The sequence below is a fragment of the Dromiciops gliroides genome, chromosome 1 (assembly GCF_019393635.1).
Source record: "Dromiciops gliroides isolate mDroGli1 chromosome 1, mDroGli1.pri, whole genome shotgun sequence".
NCBI classification, from domain to species: Eukaryota; Metazoa; Chordata; class Mammalia; order Microbiotheria; family Microbiotheriidae; genus Dromiciops; species Dromiciops gliroides.
Window position 1 is genome coordinate 625831333 of NC_057861.1, and position 16222 is coordinate 625847554.

General features: G+C 40.0%; 1 protein-coding gene across 3 annotated transcripts in view; it reads left to right on the forward strand.

Annotated features, from left to right (window-relative positions):
* PIGQ (phosphatidylinositol glycan anchor biosynthesis class Q) overlaps positions 1-16222 on the forward strand; it is a 69717-nt gene that overhangs the window by 38069 nt on the left and 15426 nt on the right. For all 3 annotated transcript variants that reach the window (XM_043976618.1, XM_043976617.1, XM_043976616.1), the window contains 3 exons: positions 7670-7796; positions 11141-11294; positions 12374-12485. In XM_043976618.1, coding sequence (XP_043832553.1) covers positions 7670-7796; positions 11141-11294; positions 12374-12485 — 393 coding nt within the window. The remainder of the gene's footprint in view (positions 1-7669; positions 7797-11140; positions 11295-12373; positions 12486-16222) is intronic.

Here is a 16222-nt window from a genome sequence, read left to right on the forward strand (position 1 = left end):
AAAATGCCTTATCCTTGATGCTGATCTGTTTCCCTACTGTTACTAGGAGTTAGCCATTTTCATCTAAGAGACATGTTCTTTGCTGGTAACCTTAAAGAGTCCATTGTTTTAAATCATTTATATTCCTCAGTCTCTGTCCTCAGTCTCTTTAAACTCTTTGCCTCAGCTTCCCCATATGCTAAATGAAGACAGTAATATCCATTTCCTCTTTATATTTCAGAGATGCTATGAGAATTTATTAAAATTTATAAATATATAAAAATTTTAAATATGGGATTTATTTAAAAGTTAGCACTTTGAACTCTGAAAAAAAACCAATTCCTTGTATGTTTATTGTTTTCTTCTTATATCCACATCTCTGAAAGTAATGGAGTTTTGTTGGGATCTAGGCTGATTTTGCAGTTTTTCAGCATGACACAAAATGTGTTTTACTCCCTCTGATGAGCATTCTGTCTCATTGGTTCTGTTTTTCTTCACCTGTATGTTTCTGGAACCAGCTTCCCTTTTTCTCATTTAGTTAAAATTGTTGTTTTGATTTTCTTATTAGAATGATAGAATTATATAATTGGCAGGGACTTTAGGGGTCATCTAGTCCTAACCATATTTCACCCATCCTATTGTCAGAATATTATTACCAGGGGCCCCCTGCTGAGAGCATGGGTTGATTTTTCTCTTTCTTTTTTTTTTTTGTGGGGCAGTGAGAGTTAAGTGACTTGCCCAGGGTCACACAACTAGTAAGTGTCAAGTGTCTGAGGCCGGATTTGAACTTGGGTCCTCCTGAATCCAGGGCCAGTGCTTTATCTACTACGCCACCTAGCTGCCCGTGATATCCTTTCAATAGCATATATCAGGTCTACAGCTTTTGAACAACACATGATCAGCATTTTTGTGTTACTATAGCCCACCTCTCTTGTGTTGATAGTTTTTCAATACCATTTGAGTGATTGCAATGCATAAGTGAGATGTACATGTATAAATACATTCACACATACACATGTGGATTTGCACACACATACACGTGTGCATTTGTCCTTAGGTTCCTGAAGGCTTTATTAGGGACTCAAAGATTTTTTTGAGTCTCTAATAAATGATTTGAAAGCAAGTACACGTATCCCTTTTTTTTTTTTTTTTGCAGGGCAATGAGGATTAAGTGACTTGCCCAGGGTCTCTACACAGCTAGTTAAGTGTCAAGTGTCTGAGGCTGGATTTGAACTCGGGTCCTCCTGAATCCAAGGCCAGTGCTCTATCCACTGTGCCACCTAGCTGCCCCTATCCCTTTTAGTATCAAAAACTTAAAGTAAGAGTTAGCAGAACAAGACAGCCAGTACTCTCTAGAGAAATCAGAATAGCAGTCATTCCCTCCCTGCCCCACCTGGAATGCTGAGTACCAGTACTGGAACCCTGCTATGCCACTATCTAATGACTATTGACCCCTGGATTAGACAGTCACACCCATGGAGGAGTTTAGTTATCAGTAAATCAGCATTCATTAATTAATAATTAATAATCATATTAATTAATATGACAGAAAATTTCTACCAGAGAACCAATTTCCAAAAGCAGAGCTTGTGAAAAAGACAATCCTTAAAAATAGTAACAGAATTTTTAGCTTTGTCACTAATGCTAAATTTAACAAGAAAGTGCAAAATGTGGCTTCACATTTCAAAGAGATACACAGGAAGCTTATGGAATTCTGGAACACCAGGTGTATTCATTCTGTTCATTTTCCCAACCTCTAAAAATCCATCTTTCTAGTCTAGTACTTGTTTCTCTACTCTTCCAACATTTACCTTATCAGTAACTGTCATGAAAGCACTACTGCTCTGTGACAACGAATCTTGCCCTTGCAGCTGAGAACAGAACATACTTTATAAATAGAACTTATGTAATATTTAAAGCATAAGAGCCTGGCAACAGGAAGAGATTTTCTTTTTAAAATTAAATATTTATATATCTGTGCAATTTTGAAGTCAAAAGGTTTCCAGTCAAGGGTGTCCAGGGAGCTTTGCAATGATTAGAGAAGTTAATCCCCGAATCTGACATAGCACTACAATTTTGGGTATAGGCCATGCCCAACTATCTCAGACATATTGTTTTGTAGACCTTTTCGCCCCAGTGTGGGCTTCCAGATCTCTAAAGACTTTGCTAGTTTTTAGAAGAAACAGAATAAAACATATGAACCCTCTGAACTCACACACTTGATCTGCCTCTGCTAAAAAATGAAGACAGGAGAGAATAGGGAGGTAGTGCCTCACTAAGAATAATAATAGTTCATATGATACGAGGTTTGCAGTGCACTTTACCTACATCATCTCACTTGATTCCCATCAAGTATATCAGGATACTGAGGCCAAAAGGAACCATCCAGAGCAGGAAAGTTCCCCTTAGACAAGCACTCATTTAAAGAAGGCCAATAAGTTCAGAAGTGCAAGAATGTTCAGAAGATCATGAAACCAAGCCGATGATCTATAAATCATCGACAATTTTAGATGTGTATATTGACACTTCATGGAGAAAAATGGGAGTCTGTCACTACAGGTTCCTATTGTCAGTTAGTCCTTACATAGCTAATCTGCCTTCTGTTGAGAATGATCTCTTTTAATCTGAGGATTACTGAAAAGTCAGCTGGCTTTTTCTTTCAACATGCCATGCATGTACACTTTACTTTATGAACTTGGGATGAGGAATAATGTGAAAAGGCTGGTGTGATTTGTAGATGCCTACAATAGATTGCCACATGGACAATTTTGGAAAGGGAAGGAGAAATCATGCAGATTTTACTTAGTCTATGATGGGTAGAAGTCTTTAGGGGTTGAGGCACAGGTTTAGGCTTCAAAAAGAAGAAATTTCCTAGCAAAAAGGACATTGTGAACATGGAAAAGGCTGATTCATGAAGTAGTGGGCTTCCCAACATTGAAAGTAATCAGAGGGGTAGCTAGGTGGCACAGTGGATAGAGCACCAGCCCTGGATTCAGGAGTACCTGAGTTCAAATCCGGCCTCAGATGCTTAACACTTACTAGCTGTGTGACCCTGGGCAAGTCACTTAACCCCAATTGCCTCACTAAAAAAAAAAGAAAGAAAGAAAGTTAGACAACAGTCAGGTGATCATTTGTCAGGAATTATATAGATAGCGTGACAGGTAAAACTAAATGTGTGTGGTCACCTGTCCTGCCTGTGGGGAAAGCTAACTAGGACAACAGTTTAACAGTTTAGGTATTAAACATTTATTAAAATATATTAGAGGTTAACAAATAGAGAACAAGTGTCTCTGAAAGAATAGGAAAACCTAATTACCCTCCAGGATCGAACAGAGCGCCACCTCTCACAAGGTTCCAACCACCAACTGACAAAACGAACTGCCTCACACACTGCTTCAAGCTGATTGGTCGAGAGTGGTCTCATGTTGATGTGAGGTAACTTTGGGACACTGAATCTTAGAAAGATGAACCCCAAAAAATGAAAGGATATCACTCACAAAGTGTTAAAGGATGAGTGGTCTTATATCTAGGTTAGTGGTTCCTCAAACAGGACTTAACAAGGATTTATTCATAGTCATCCCCTGGACTCCATTCTACATGTCACTGTCATCCTCCACTCTGAAGTCACAGAGTAGACCTTTGGATCAGTTGGGATTCAAGGACAGGTATAGAGAAGACAGCGATGACTGGCTAAATGTCTTTACTGGATAGTTGTACGTAGTCTTCCTAGAGGTCATGGCAACACCAGTTTAGTCTTTTAAATTATTCTTTACCCATTTGTTGACACAGTTCATTCTATGATTGTGGAATATTCTTATTTGGAAAATACCAGTCAGCTGCATGAGCTACCTCCCCATTGTGGGCCAATTGAGGCTGGGAGTTAGGGATGGAGTGAAAATGCCTGGGCAGGATTCCAGTCATATTTGGATATTAACACACAGCAGTAGTAGACTATGTGTAATAAGTGTAATATCACAAACCCATTTTGCACATTCTACCAATATAGTAGATTTTACAAATAACAGGGCAGCAGTAACTTACAGTTGGTGGGGAGGGGAAGAAAGGTTGCAATGAGTGACCAGTCTGAATGCCATCCTTTACTCTTACCAGTTTGTGTCTCTACATAATATTTTGTAGTAAAAAAAACCCTTTTGGATGAGTGTGCTAATGATTTTACTACTAAAACTCATTTGTCTAGCACTTCAAGGTCTACCTTAAAGGACTTTAAGGAGTGCCTTAAGCACAACAGTAAGTATCATTATCCCTAATCTACAGATGAAGAAACTGAGATTCAAAGAAGTCAAATGACTTGCCCAGTCACACAAGCAGGCTCTTCTGACTCCAAGCCTCTCCATTTACTATATCATATTGTCAAGTCTATAGCAGTACTGCAGTTAGGCGTATAAGCTATCATCAGGCTTATACCTTTTTTGCCTGTCTGCCTGCTCCTCTCCAGTCTTCTTTGCTGAGTCACCATCCAAGTCCCAGACTGTGAGTCCAAGAACCCGAGGCTCTGTCCTGGACCCCCTTTTCATTTTCCCCTTACTCTCTTGGTGACTCCATTGGTATCTATAAGTTTTATTATCATCTCTGTGAAGATGACTCCTAGATTCATATATCCAGAAGGACTAGCCTGTCTCTGAACACCAATCACACATTACCAACTGTCTATTGGACATCCCATAAGCATCTCAAAATTGAAAACAAAAATCATTAGATTTCCCCAGAAAAATCTATTCCTTTTTTAACTTTCCTGTTACTATCAAGGGCATCAACATCTTTCTGGGTTCCAAACCCACTATCATCCTCAACTCCTCCCTCCTTTACCCCACATATCCAGTTAGTTTCCAGATCTTGCCGTTTCTCTCTCCAGTGTTTTCACTTACCTAGCTATCACCCTAGTTAAGGTCCTGATCACCTCTTGCCTGGCCTATTCCAGTAGCCTCCTGATTGTTCTCTCTGCCTCAGGCCTCTCCTGACTCCAATTCATCCTTCATACAGCCACTAAAGTGCAGATCTCAGCATGTCCACCGCAATCCCACCCCCCACCCCCAATCAATAAATTCTAGTGGATCCATATTTATCTCTAAGATCAGATACATAGTTCCTTGTTTAGCATTTACTAATTTTGGGGGGGGGGGGCAATGAGGGTTAAGTGACGTGCCCAGGGTCACACAGCTGGTAAGTGTCAAGTGTCTGAGTCCAGATTTGAACTCAGGTCCTCCTGAATCCAGGGCCAGTGTTTTATTCACTGTGCCACCTAGCTTCCCCATTAGCATTTAAAGTTCTTCATGATCTGGTCCTTCTCCCTCTCCCTCTCCTTCCGTTTTCCTTATATATTACTCTTCTTCATGTACTCTGTGGCTCAGCCTATTTGCTGTCCCTTACACAGAACACTTTATCTCCCATCTCTATTGCTTTTCACTGGCCATTTCCCTTGCCTAGAATGCTCTCCTCCTCTGCCTCTCAAGAGTCCCTAGTTTCCTTCAAGACTAAGTTGAAGTACCTCTTTAGGAGGCCCTTCCTGCCATAGGCCTCTCCCTCCTCCTAGCTGCTAGTGCTTTTCAGTTGAAGGTCACCTTCTGTCTGCTTGGGAGTTGGTTTGTGTGCACATGTTTTCTCCTCCCATAGAGTTATGTACACCTTGAGGCCAAGGACTGTTTGATTTTTGTCTCTAGCAACTAGTACAGAGGTGCTTAATAAATGTTTATTGATCCAGTGATTCAGTGATTATTAATATATAATTAGATTAACAGTAACACATTTATGGGGGTCTTTTGGGTTTACAAAATACTTTCTTCACAACAAAGTAAACAGTAAATATGAAGTTATTTGGTAGGGGAGAACTAACAGCTGAGGCAATTGGGAAAGTCCTCCTGTTAGGGGGTGACAACTGAGCTGTGCTTTTTTTCCCCCTTTAAATAGTATTTTATTTTTTCCAATTACACATAAACATTTTTAACATTCATTTTTTCTAAGATTTTGAGTTCCAAATTTTTCTCCTTCCCCTACTATCATCCCTAAGATAGTAAGTAATTTGATATAGGTTATATATGTACAATCATGTAAAATATATTTACATATTAGTCGTGTTGTGAAAAAAGAAACAGAACAAAAAGAAAAAACTATGAAAAAAATAAAGTGAAAATAGTATGCTTTGATCTGCATTCACACTCCATCAGTTCCTTCTCTGGATGTGGAGAGCATTTTCCATCATAAGTCTTTTGGAACTGTCTTGGATCATTGTATTGCTAAAAAGAGCAGTCATTCATAGTTGATCATAGCTCAATGTCGCTGTTACTGTGTACAGTGTTCTCTTGGTTCTGCTCACTTCATTCATCATCAGTTCTTGTAAGTCTTTCCAGGTTTTTTGGAAATCTGCCTGCTGAGCTTTGCTTTTGAGGAAGCTCAGATTCTTCAGGGCAGAGGTGAGGAGCGAGAACCTTCTAGGCATGAGAATGGCTTGTATAAAGGCACGGGGTGAGGAAGAAGGTTGTGTACAAGGTCAGCTTGGCTGCAACATTGAGGGCATGTGGGGAAGTGTGTAGTTAGTCTGGAAAGACAGGTTGGAGCCAGATTGTGAAGGGCTTTATATTCTAGATAAACCAGTTTGTATTTATCCTAGAGGCCAGAGGGAGCAACTGAAGCTTCAGGAGTAGGAGAGTGACAGGACTCCACCTATGCTTTAGGAACACAGTTTTATAGATGAAGATACTGCAACTCAAGAGAGGTTAAATACCATAGTAACAAATGGGAGAGTTGGGATTCAAACCTGAGTCTTTCAAATCCCAAGTGCACTGCTATTTCTACTACATCAGGACAATTCTCTGAGATTACATCAATTTCTTGCCCTCATTGTACCTGTGTTGAATTGAATCAAACTGAATTAAATTGGTCTATAGAATGACTACAACAGTATAAATGAAAACCATACTAAAAGGCAGCTAAACTCAGATTCACTGCAGTGACCACACTTGGTTCCTGAGAACAGACGATGAACTAAACTTCCTCCTCTAAATAGCGATGTGATGGACTGCAAGGGCAGAATGTTGCACACCTAGTTGCTTTAAGTCAGTTTTACAGAACTTTTTCTTTGTGACAACAAAATGTTCAGTAATTGGCAGGGGGAGAACCAGAGAGGCATATATTGAGAAATTAATGATGTAACAAACAAAAGTCATCAATAAAACGTTTTAGGGGCAGCTAGGTGGCACAGTGGATGGAGCACCAGCCCTGGAGTCAGGAGGACCTGAGTTCAAATCCGGCCTCAGACACTTAACACTTACTAGCTATGTGACCCTGGGCAAGTCACTTAACCCCAATTGCCTCACCAAAAAAACCCAACCCAACATTTTAAGAAATTAAATTGTGCATCCACACTTTTTAAATGAAATGAAAGAGAGTTGTACATGTGCAGTGAAACATTCCTTTGGTGTTGTTGGCCAAATAGAGAGAATGCAGAGATTAATGACCTTCCTGGCCTGTTTCACACTTGTGTTTGGTCCTTTTTCCCTGACTCCTATCCTTCGTCTGACCTGCTGTGGGCCTTTAACATATGTGTCTGTTCTGTTTTCCATGGAAGAAGAATATATTTTTGACTTAAGCTTGTGTTGCTCCTCAGAGCTAAGACCTACTAAACTTTAGGCTCAGTATCATTCTCTCTTATGGGCTGTTTGCTTTATGTTGACAGCATGTGGCCCGGGAGCTCCAGGACCTGTTGCAGTGGCTGATGGGAGTTCCTGCTGGTCTAAAAATGAACCGGGCTTTGGACCAGGTGCTGGGTCGCTTCTTTCTCTACCACATTCACCTCTGGATTAGTAAGTACAGCTTTCCCTTGTTTTCTGTGCTCTGCTGTCAAATGATGCCCCAGTGAGAAATGAGAAGGTCCTATTAGCATTGGTAGGAAAGAGTGGTATGAATGAATGGAAGCCAGTGACTTTATGAGAAACCAAGACACAATAAAGCAAATCCAAATGAATAAAAAAAACAGAGGGCAATGTGAAATGTCTTCTGGGAAAAACTGCTGACCTGGAAAATAGGTCCAGGAGAGATAATTTGAAAATTATTGGTCTACCTGAAAACTATGATCAAGGAAAGAGCTTAGACACCATCTTCCAAGATATTCTCAGGGAAAATTGCCCTGAAATTCTAGAAGAAGAAGCTAAAATAGAAATTGAAAGAATCCACCGATCACCTCCAGAAAGAGATCCCAAAAGGAAAACTCCTAGGAATATTATAGCCAAATTCCAGAGCTCTCAGGTCAAGGAGAAAATATTGCAAGCTGCCAAAAAGAAAGAATTCAAGTATTATGGAGCCCCAGTCAGGATAGCACAAGGTCTAGCTGCTTCTACATTAAAGTACCGGAGGGCATGGAATATGATATTCCAAAGGGCAAAGGAAATGGGATTACAACCAAGAATCACCTACCCAGCAAAACTCAGCATAATCTTTCAGTGGAAAAAATGGGACTTTAATGAAAAAGACTTTCAGATATTTGTGATGAAAAGACCTGGACAAATTTGACTTTCAAATACAAGACCCTAGAGAACCATAAAAAATTGGAGCTGGGGGACATACCTGGGGTCGTACAGTGGGCGACTGTCTTGTGTCTGAGGCTGGGTTTTGGCTGGGATCCCCCTGGGTCCAGGGGTGATGCTTTGTCCACTGTGTCACTTAGCTAGGTGGTGAGATCTTTAGGGTTAAATTGAGGGGTGAAGGGAATTCACTGGGGGAGGAGGAAGGGCAGAGGTAAAATCCTACATGAAAGAAACAGGAAAAGGCTTATGGAGTGGGGGAAGAGATGGGAGAGGAGCAGGGCAGTAAATGAATTTTACACTCATCAGAAAAGGCTCAAAGACCATAAACTCATCAGAGCTGCCTCAAGGAGGGACTAACAGACACACCCAACTGGGTGGAGTAATCTGTTTAATCTGGGCGGTAATGAGCCTAGTACTCATCAGAATTGGCTCAAAGACCTCAATCTCATTAGAATTGGCTCAAGGAGGGAATAATGTACACACTCAATTGGGTGGAGTAATCTCTCTAACCCTGCAGGAAAATAGGAGGGGAAGGGGATAAAGAGAGAGGAGCAAAAGAAGGAATGGCAGAGTGGGGGAGGGAACAGACCGCAGCAAATCCCTTTCCAAGAGTGATAAGATGAAAGATGGATAATAGAATAAATATCATGGGGAAGGGAATAGGATGGAAAGGAAACAGTTAACAATAGTAATCATGAAAAAGAGAAAAGGGGGGAAAATTGTACAAAAAATATTTATAGCAACTCTTGGTGGAGGCTAAGAATTGAGAATCAAGGGAATGTCCATCAGTTGAGGAATGATGGAAAAAGCTGTGCTATATGATTGTAGTGGAATGATCTTGTGCTACAGGAAATGACAGACAGCATGATCCCAGAAAAACCTGGAAAGACTAATGAACATCAGTGTATGGTGAAGTGAGCAGAGCTGGGAGGACATTGTGCTTAGTGACAGCAGTATTGTTCAATGAGCAATTGTGAATGACTTTACTCTCAGCAATGCAATGATCCAAGACAATCCCAAGGAACTAATGAGGAAGCTTACTATGCACCCCATAGAAAGAACTGATAAAAAGAACACTTGTGGATTGTACATATATAACCTGGTTGAGATCTTGTGGAGGGGGGAGGAAAGGGAGGGAGAAATATTTGGAACTCTAAATCTTATGAAAATGAATGTTGAAAACTAGAAATGTGCTCAGTGTTTGGGAGACACACAAAAGAAGTAAGATATTCCCTGCTCTCAAGGAGCTCAGACTGAAATTATGGGAAACAACACATATAAAAGAGGTCAATGACTGGGAACGCCAGTCTAAGAATTCAGGGAAGAGTTATGTTGATTTTAGGAAGGCAGATCCTTTTCTGGTCCACCCATTCTTAATTTTTCAAGTTAATTACGTTGTAATTATAAGATTAGATTGTGTTATAAAGAAATGTCCCCTTTTTTGGCAGAAATTATATGTGACTATCACAACGTATTGCTTTTAACTAATATTACTTTATATGGAACTTGCACAAGGTGTTTCAAGCCTTGTGGGGAGGAGGTAATCTGTGACTTAATCTGAATAGATGGTTGCTGATGTTGGTAGGAGATTGCAGAGGCAATGCCAGCTTTGAACCCAGGACTTGGGTTGGAGGAGAAGCTGGAATACTTGTAAAGTTTTCCCAAGGCAATATGGGGGTTGTTCACATATAAAAGACAGGTTGAAATGTAAGCTAGAGGGAGCAGTAATTAGTCAAGAAAACTGGTGGATGACAGATTTGGAGGATCACAGGGAAAGAGCCCTGTACTCTTCTGTTTGTTTGAGGGGGCTAGCAAAGCCCTTTTGGTAAAATTCATCTTGTCTATGGATGAAATAATCCGGGCAAGACCCAGACTGTTGGCGGCAGAGAAAGAGAAGAGGCCTCCACCCCTAGCACCTTTGGGTTGATCAAACATGAGACCAAAATGAGCACAAGTATGGAGTAAGAAGTAAAAAAACGCAAAGAAGGATCAGGTCTGGCCAGTCTCTGTTCTTGTCTGAGGTTGAATTTCCTCACTGTTCCCAAGGAAACTAAGTATGACTGAATTAAAAATAGCTGAAGCTTCATTTTCCAAGTCTCTTGAGGAACTCCCATGGCTGACTTTGTTTGCTCATTTTTTTTTTTTACCATACCCTATAAAAAGAAACTCTACTGGGCACATACCCTTAAGGAATCCTTTCCACCATGCCCTCTTCCCCTTCTTGTCACTGATTCTCAGTAAGAAACTAATCAAGACCTCTGAAGTTGTATACTGGCTCAAGGTGCTACCGAGTGGAGTGTTTTGCCTTAAGTGTCTTCATGTTTGCTGTTAGGAAAGCAAGCTTAAATGAAAGTAGCAGGAGGTGGTTGGTTCACAAATGAAGTCTCCACAGAAATCATGGAGAGGAGAAAGTCAGGTGTTGCTCCATAATACCCAGAGAGGCACAAGTGACTGAAAGATAGTTTGAATTGATTTGTTAGAGACAGAAGCCACATTCCCCTGGTGCGTGACTGGTATTACTGCTTTGGGTGATGCCAACTTTTAAAGCTGCTTCAAAGGAAACAGCCCAAACTGAAGTTGTTCAGACGGGCCTTCTGATAAAAGAAATTATTCTTTTCTTCTAGGTTATATCCACTTGTTGTCCCCATTCATTGAAATGATCCTGTGGTATGTAGGTCTTTCAGCCTGCTTGGGTCTGACGGTGGTGTTGTCCATACTTTCAGACATCATTGCACTCCTCACTTTTCACATCTATTGCTTTTACGTCTATGGAGCCAGGTGGGTACAATTGGCATAATTCTTCCCCCATGGGACTAATAAGCATAGACCTTTGACCATGCCTACAGGCTCACAGCAGAGGAAGTTAAACTCATTTTACATCATCTCTTCCAAATCCCCTCATTAGTTAAAATTCTCCACAGAGAAGTCTAGACAAACAGAGAGTATAGACAAAGAATACCAAAATCTTAAGCAGCTGGTACAGGGGGGTGATCTGGAAAATGCTACTCCACGGCACTGTACAGTACTCTCAGAGTCAGCTTGGTGTGGTGGAAGGAGCACTAGACATTGAATAAAAGTTTGAGTCTGAGCTAAAGAGAGTTAGAACTGGTACTACAGATGGCAGCTAGTCTGATGAGCTGATTTTTCAGCTGAGAAACTGAGACCCAGAGAGGTGAAATACCTGTTAGTCATCTATCAGTGTTGGAATCTGAATCTGGTCTTCCTACTCCAAACTCAGTGGTCTTTGTGCTATGCCCACTTATTAGTGGTGTGAACTTGGGCAAGTTACTTAAACCCTCTGAGCCACTGCTTACTTAACTTTAAAATGGGGATAATAATACTTAAACAGTTTGCCTCGCAGGGAAAGCACTTTGTAAGAAGTAAAGGGAAAAATGAGTTTAGTATAATGACTGTTATTATATTAAGAGTTTCTGGGGGCTAGAGTAGGATAGTTGGGTGAAAGAAGTAGTTTATTCATCTGAAAATAAACTTCAAGAGTTAACATATAATAGAGAGAGAACTGGCTATGTGAACTTAGGCAAATCACTTAACCTCTCAGTTCCCTAGATACCTCTTAAAGACTTGTAAGTTGCACAGCAGTTGCCAATTTGCATTAGCAGAAAGATTTCCTCTCAAAAGAATGCCCTACATTAATGAAATCAAATCTCTGAACAAAAAAAGGTGGGGCTAGGTGGAATATAACCTAGCATTTCTGAATAACTAATAAAAATATCCACTAATCATCCTATTAAGCATCTTAGGTCATCCCTGGTAAATACTTTTGTTGTGTTTTTCTCAACTCATAGGACCCATGAGTCCTAGATGATTGTTCCTTGAATCATTCCTTTCTTTTATAGATTGTATTGTCTGAAGATCTATGGCTTGTCTTCTCTATGGCGCCTTTTCCGAGGAAAGAAGTGGAATGTCCTAAGACAGCGAGTGGATTCCTGTTCCTATGATTTGGACCAGGTATTAGCAGAAAATGTGCAATTCTCATTCTCCAGTCTTTGGAAATGAATACAACATAGGCTGCAGTTTCTAGCATTTGGTGTGCCACCTGAATTCCATCTTCTACTCAGATTGCAACACAGGCCAATCCTTTGAATTACCCATTGTTCAAGACTAAAATAGGGGTCAGTCTAGGCCATCTTGCTAAGCATGTCAGTTCTTTAATGTTGTTCAAACAGAAATCTCTGTCCCCACTATGGTCTCCGATTAGTTGCCACTCTTCTCCATCCATCGCTGGTTAGGTTATTCAAGCACCATGATAAGATACTCTTAAGTGCTGGCACACGCAATGCTCATCTTCCTGGAGCCACTGCCAGAAATATAATATAAAATATTTCCAATGCTTACTCCAAGCATTTATTCAATAGCAATTTATTAAGCATCTATTATGTTCAAAGAATTCTAGAGGTATTTTCTCTGTTTTATTCTAGAACGTTTGGTTTTTGGTGTGGGAATGAGAAATAGCCAAAGAAAGAGTATTTAATATAAGAATCTGAGGAAATTCAGTGCTGCCCACTACTTTTGCCATACCTGTTTCAAGAGAAGATCCTGAGGGGGCAGCTAGATGGCACAGTAGATAAAACATTGGCCCTGGATTCAGGAGGACCTGAGTTCAAATCCAGCCTCAAACATTTGACACTTACTAGCTATGTGACTTTGGGCAACTCACTTAACCCTCATTGCTCCGTCCAAAAAAAAAAAAGAAGAAGAAGAGCCTGAGCTCATAAAATGGTCTTATTTTCCCTGCTCTTCATGATGTTTATCATTATTAATGCTTTGAATAAAGACTTAAGTGGTAAAACATGAGCAAACTTGCACCTAGTGATCATGAATTGGAAGATGACAGCTCTCTCAGCTTGATCCAAGCCAACCATGTTCTTTTTAGAGAAGGACCAGAGCCTTCTAGCAGGCTGCCTACGGTTTTCTGCACCCCTGTAGTTTTCTAACCACTGTCTTTGCAATTTAGCAACAGAGGCTTCTTTGAACATCCTACCTGTCTGATTTGGCCTGGTCCCTGCCTTTAACGTAGTAATTTTGAGCAGGTCAGCCTGGTATTTAGGTTTCTTCCCTTACCTCCTAGCATTATTATACCATCCTGCTTATTTCCTGTGGTACAGTTTCAGAATAAGCCACAATGGTTAAGGCCAAAAGCCAGTATCCAGTTTTCTAGAGGAGTAGAAACCTTAAATAAGCATAATCATGAAGGTATTGAGTTATAGTTGTACTCTATTCTTTCCTACATTAATGATTAACAAATGGCCATGGGTAGAAAGCACAGTCCTGGAAAAGGTTTTATTTATCATGATTAAAAATGAGCCTAAAGGAAGAACTGGTTTATACAGGAAGGCTGCTCGTTCATGCATCCAAGATAGAACAAAATAACATTGGTTGTTCTGGATATGTTTGGGAGAAGGGAAAGAGAGGATAGGGATGGATGGAATCCTGGACTTACCAAGGTGATGTCTTATAGAATCACAGAATGTTACTGATCATCTAGTCCAACTCTTCATTTTCCTTATAAAGAAACCGAGGTACAGATTGGAGATGTTTTGTGCCTAAGATCACATAACCAGTCAGTGGCAAAGCCTAGTCTGACACTTTTAATTCAATGTGCTTTCCAATATATTTTGCTTTGAGAATAATTGATTTCATCTACTGTGAATTACTAAACGGATGAGAATCCAGAGCTACTGGTAATGCTCACTCCTCTTTTCCCTTTAGAATAGCTTTCTGTTTCTCATTTATATCTAAGTTTAGGCATGTTTCAAGCACCACTGATGAATTCTATGTATGATCTTGGCCAAGCCAATTTCATTTTCTCTTTTCTGCTTCCTTGTTCTTTCAGCATGGCCAATAGTATTGAACTAATTCACAGGATTAGGGGACAGCTTATTTTTTAAAGCTGTTATTGAATCATGAGGGATATATATTGTTGACCTCCACCTCTCCCCCGCTCTCCTATCATTCTTTCCCTAGATTACTTCTGATTCCTTTTTACCACTTGGGGCCTCTTTCCTTTGAACTTCTTTTCTGCCACCCTATTCTTGTTCATTGGACTTTGTGAAAATAGGATGAACCAAAGGAGGTAGGTATATCACCGACATAGTCTAATAAACAGAGATAGGGGAGCAGCAGAACTTCCAGGAAGAGAGACCAAGTAGGTGAAAAGGAATCAAAAGTGATATAGGGAAAGAGTAAAGGATAGCAACATAACCTTATTCATAACTGAATAAGTTTTTAAAGTAAGATACCCCCTAAAAGCACTTTTCATTTCCAAGTCACCCTCCTTCTAGGAGCTCTCCTTATATCATCCACCTCCTTTAAGCCTTCTCTTCATCTAGAACCTACTTATGGGCCATATTAACTTGTAGACACACCTAGGTCCTTGGGAGGTATGTCCTCTCCATTCTGCCCCTTCATTGTAAAACAATCTTAGTTATTCTCACCTAGGGTATGGAGAAGATGTTTTGGTCCCAGGCACCACCAGGAAGAAGTTTAGAGCTTTTGATTTTTGTCTTTTCGAGCTTTTGTCAAGTGCTCAGGAAACTAGCAGTCTTAGCAACTGAACATTATAATCTAACTTAATTGGTACTACCAACTAAAGCCCACAGCAGACCAAATTGTGAGGGAGGGGTGTGTTGATATAATGATGATACATTATTGCTCTTGATGTGCTTTGTAATTTAGCCTTAAATCAGAGCTTGATTGTTGGCATCCTTGATACTCAATGATAATATATTCTCTTTTTTCTGTCCTGGATGAGGGCTGGGAGAGGTTTGCTGGAAAGACAGGACCTAAGAAGCCGATTAAGGAATAGTTAGCCTCTTCCTGGAGAAATTTATTTTTTCTTTTCTTTTTCTTTTGGATAGTATTTTATTTTATTTATTTTTCAATTACATGTAAAGATAGTTTTCAACATTCATTTTTGTAAGATTTTGAGTTTCAAATTTTTCTCCTACCCTCCCTTCTCCCAAAGCCAGTAAGCAATCTGGTATAGGCTATACATTACAATCATGTTAAACATATTTCCACATTAGTCATGTTGTGAGAGAAGATTCAGAACAGAAGGGGGAAAAAAAACACAAGAAAGATGAAACAACAAAAGTGAAAATACTCTGCTTCAATGTGCATTCAGACTCCATACTTCTTTTTCTGGGTGTGGAGAACATTTTGCATCATGAGTTTTTTGCCATTGTATTGCTGAGAAGAGCTAAGTCTTTCACAGTTGATCATCACACAATATTGCTGATACTGTGTATAATGTTCCTGGAGACATTTCTAACCCCTGACAGACTTGTTTAGAAAGCTGAATTAGGTTCTAAAGGGACATCTTGGACAAAAAATTAGGTTGTGGCCAGTTAGACCTGTTGAGAAAATTTTTAATTACAATTACTTGACCATGGGATTTTTTACATAGAAGATATCAAGGGAGCAGGATTGGGTCTTTTTCTTATTAACTGTTCAAATTTTGACAACTTCAGGATATTGGGTTTTTACCATCTGGACAGTACAGCAGTTGGATTGTTTTTGTTTTAGCTTGATAATATCTGTAAAGCACTTAATACAGGGGCAGCAAGGTGGTGCAGTGGATAAAGCACCAGCCCTGGAGTCAGGAGGACCTGAGTTCAAATCTGACCTCAAACACTTGACACTTACTAGCTGAGTGGCCCTGGGCAAGTCACTTAACCCCCATTGGC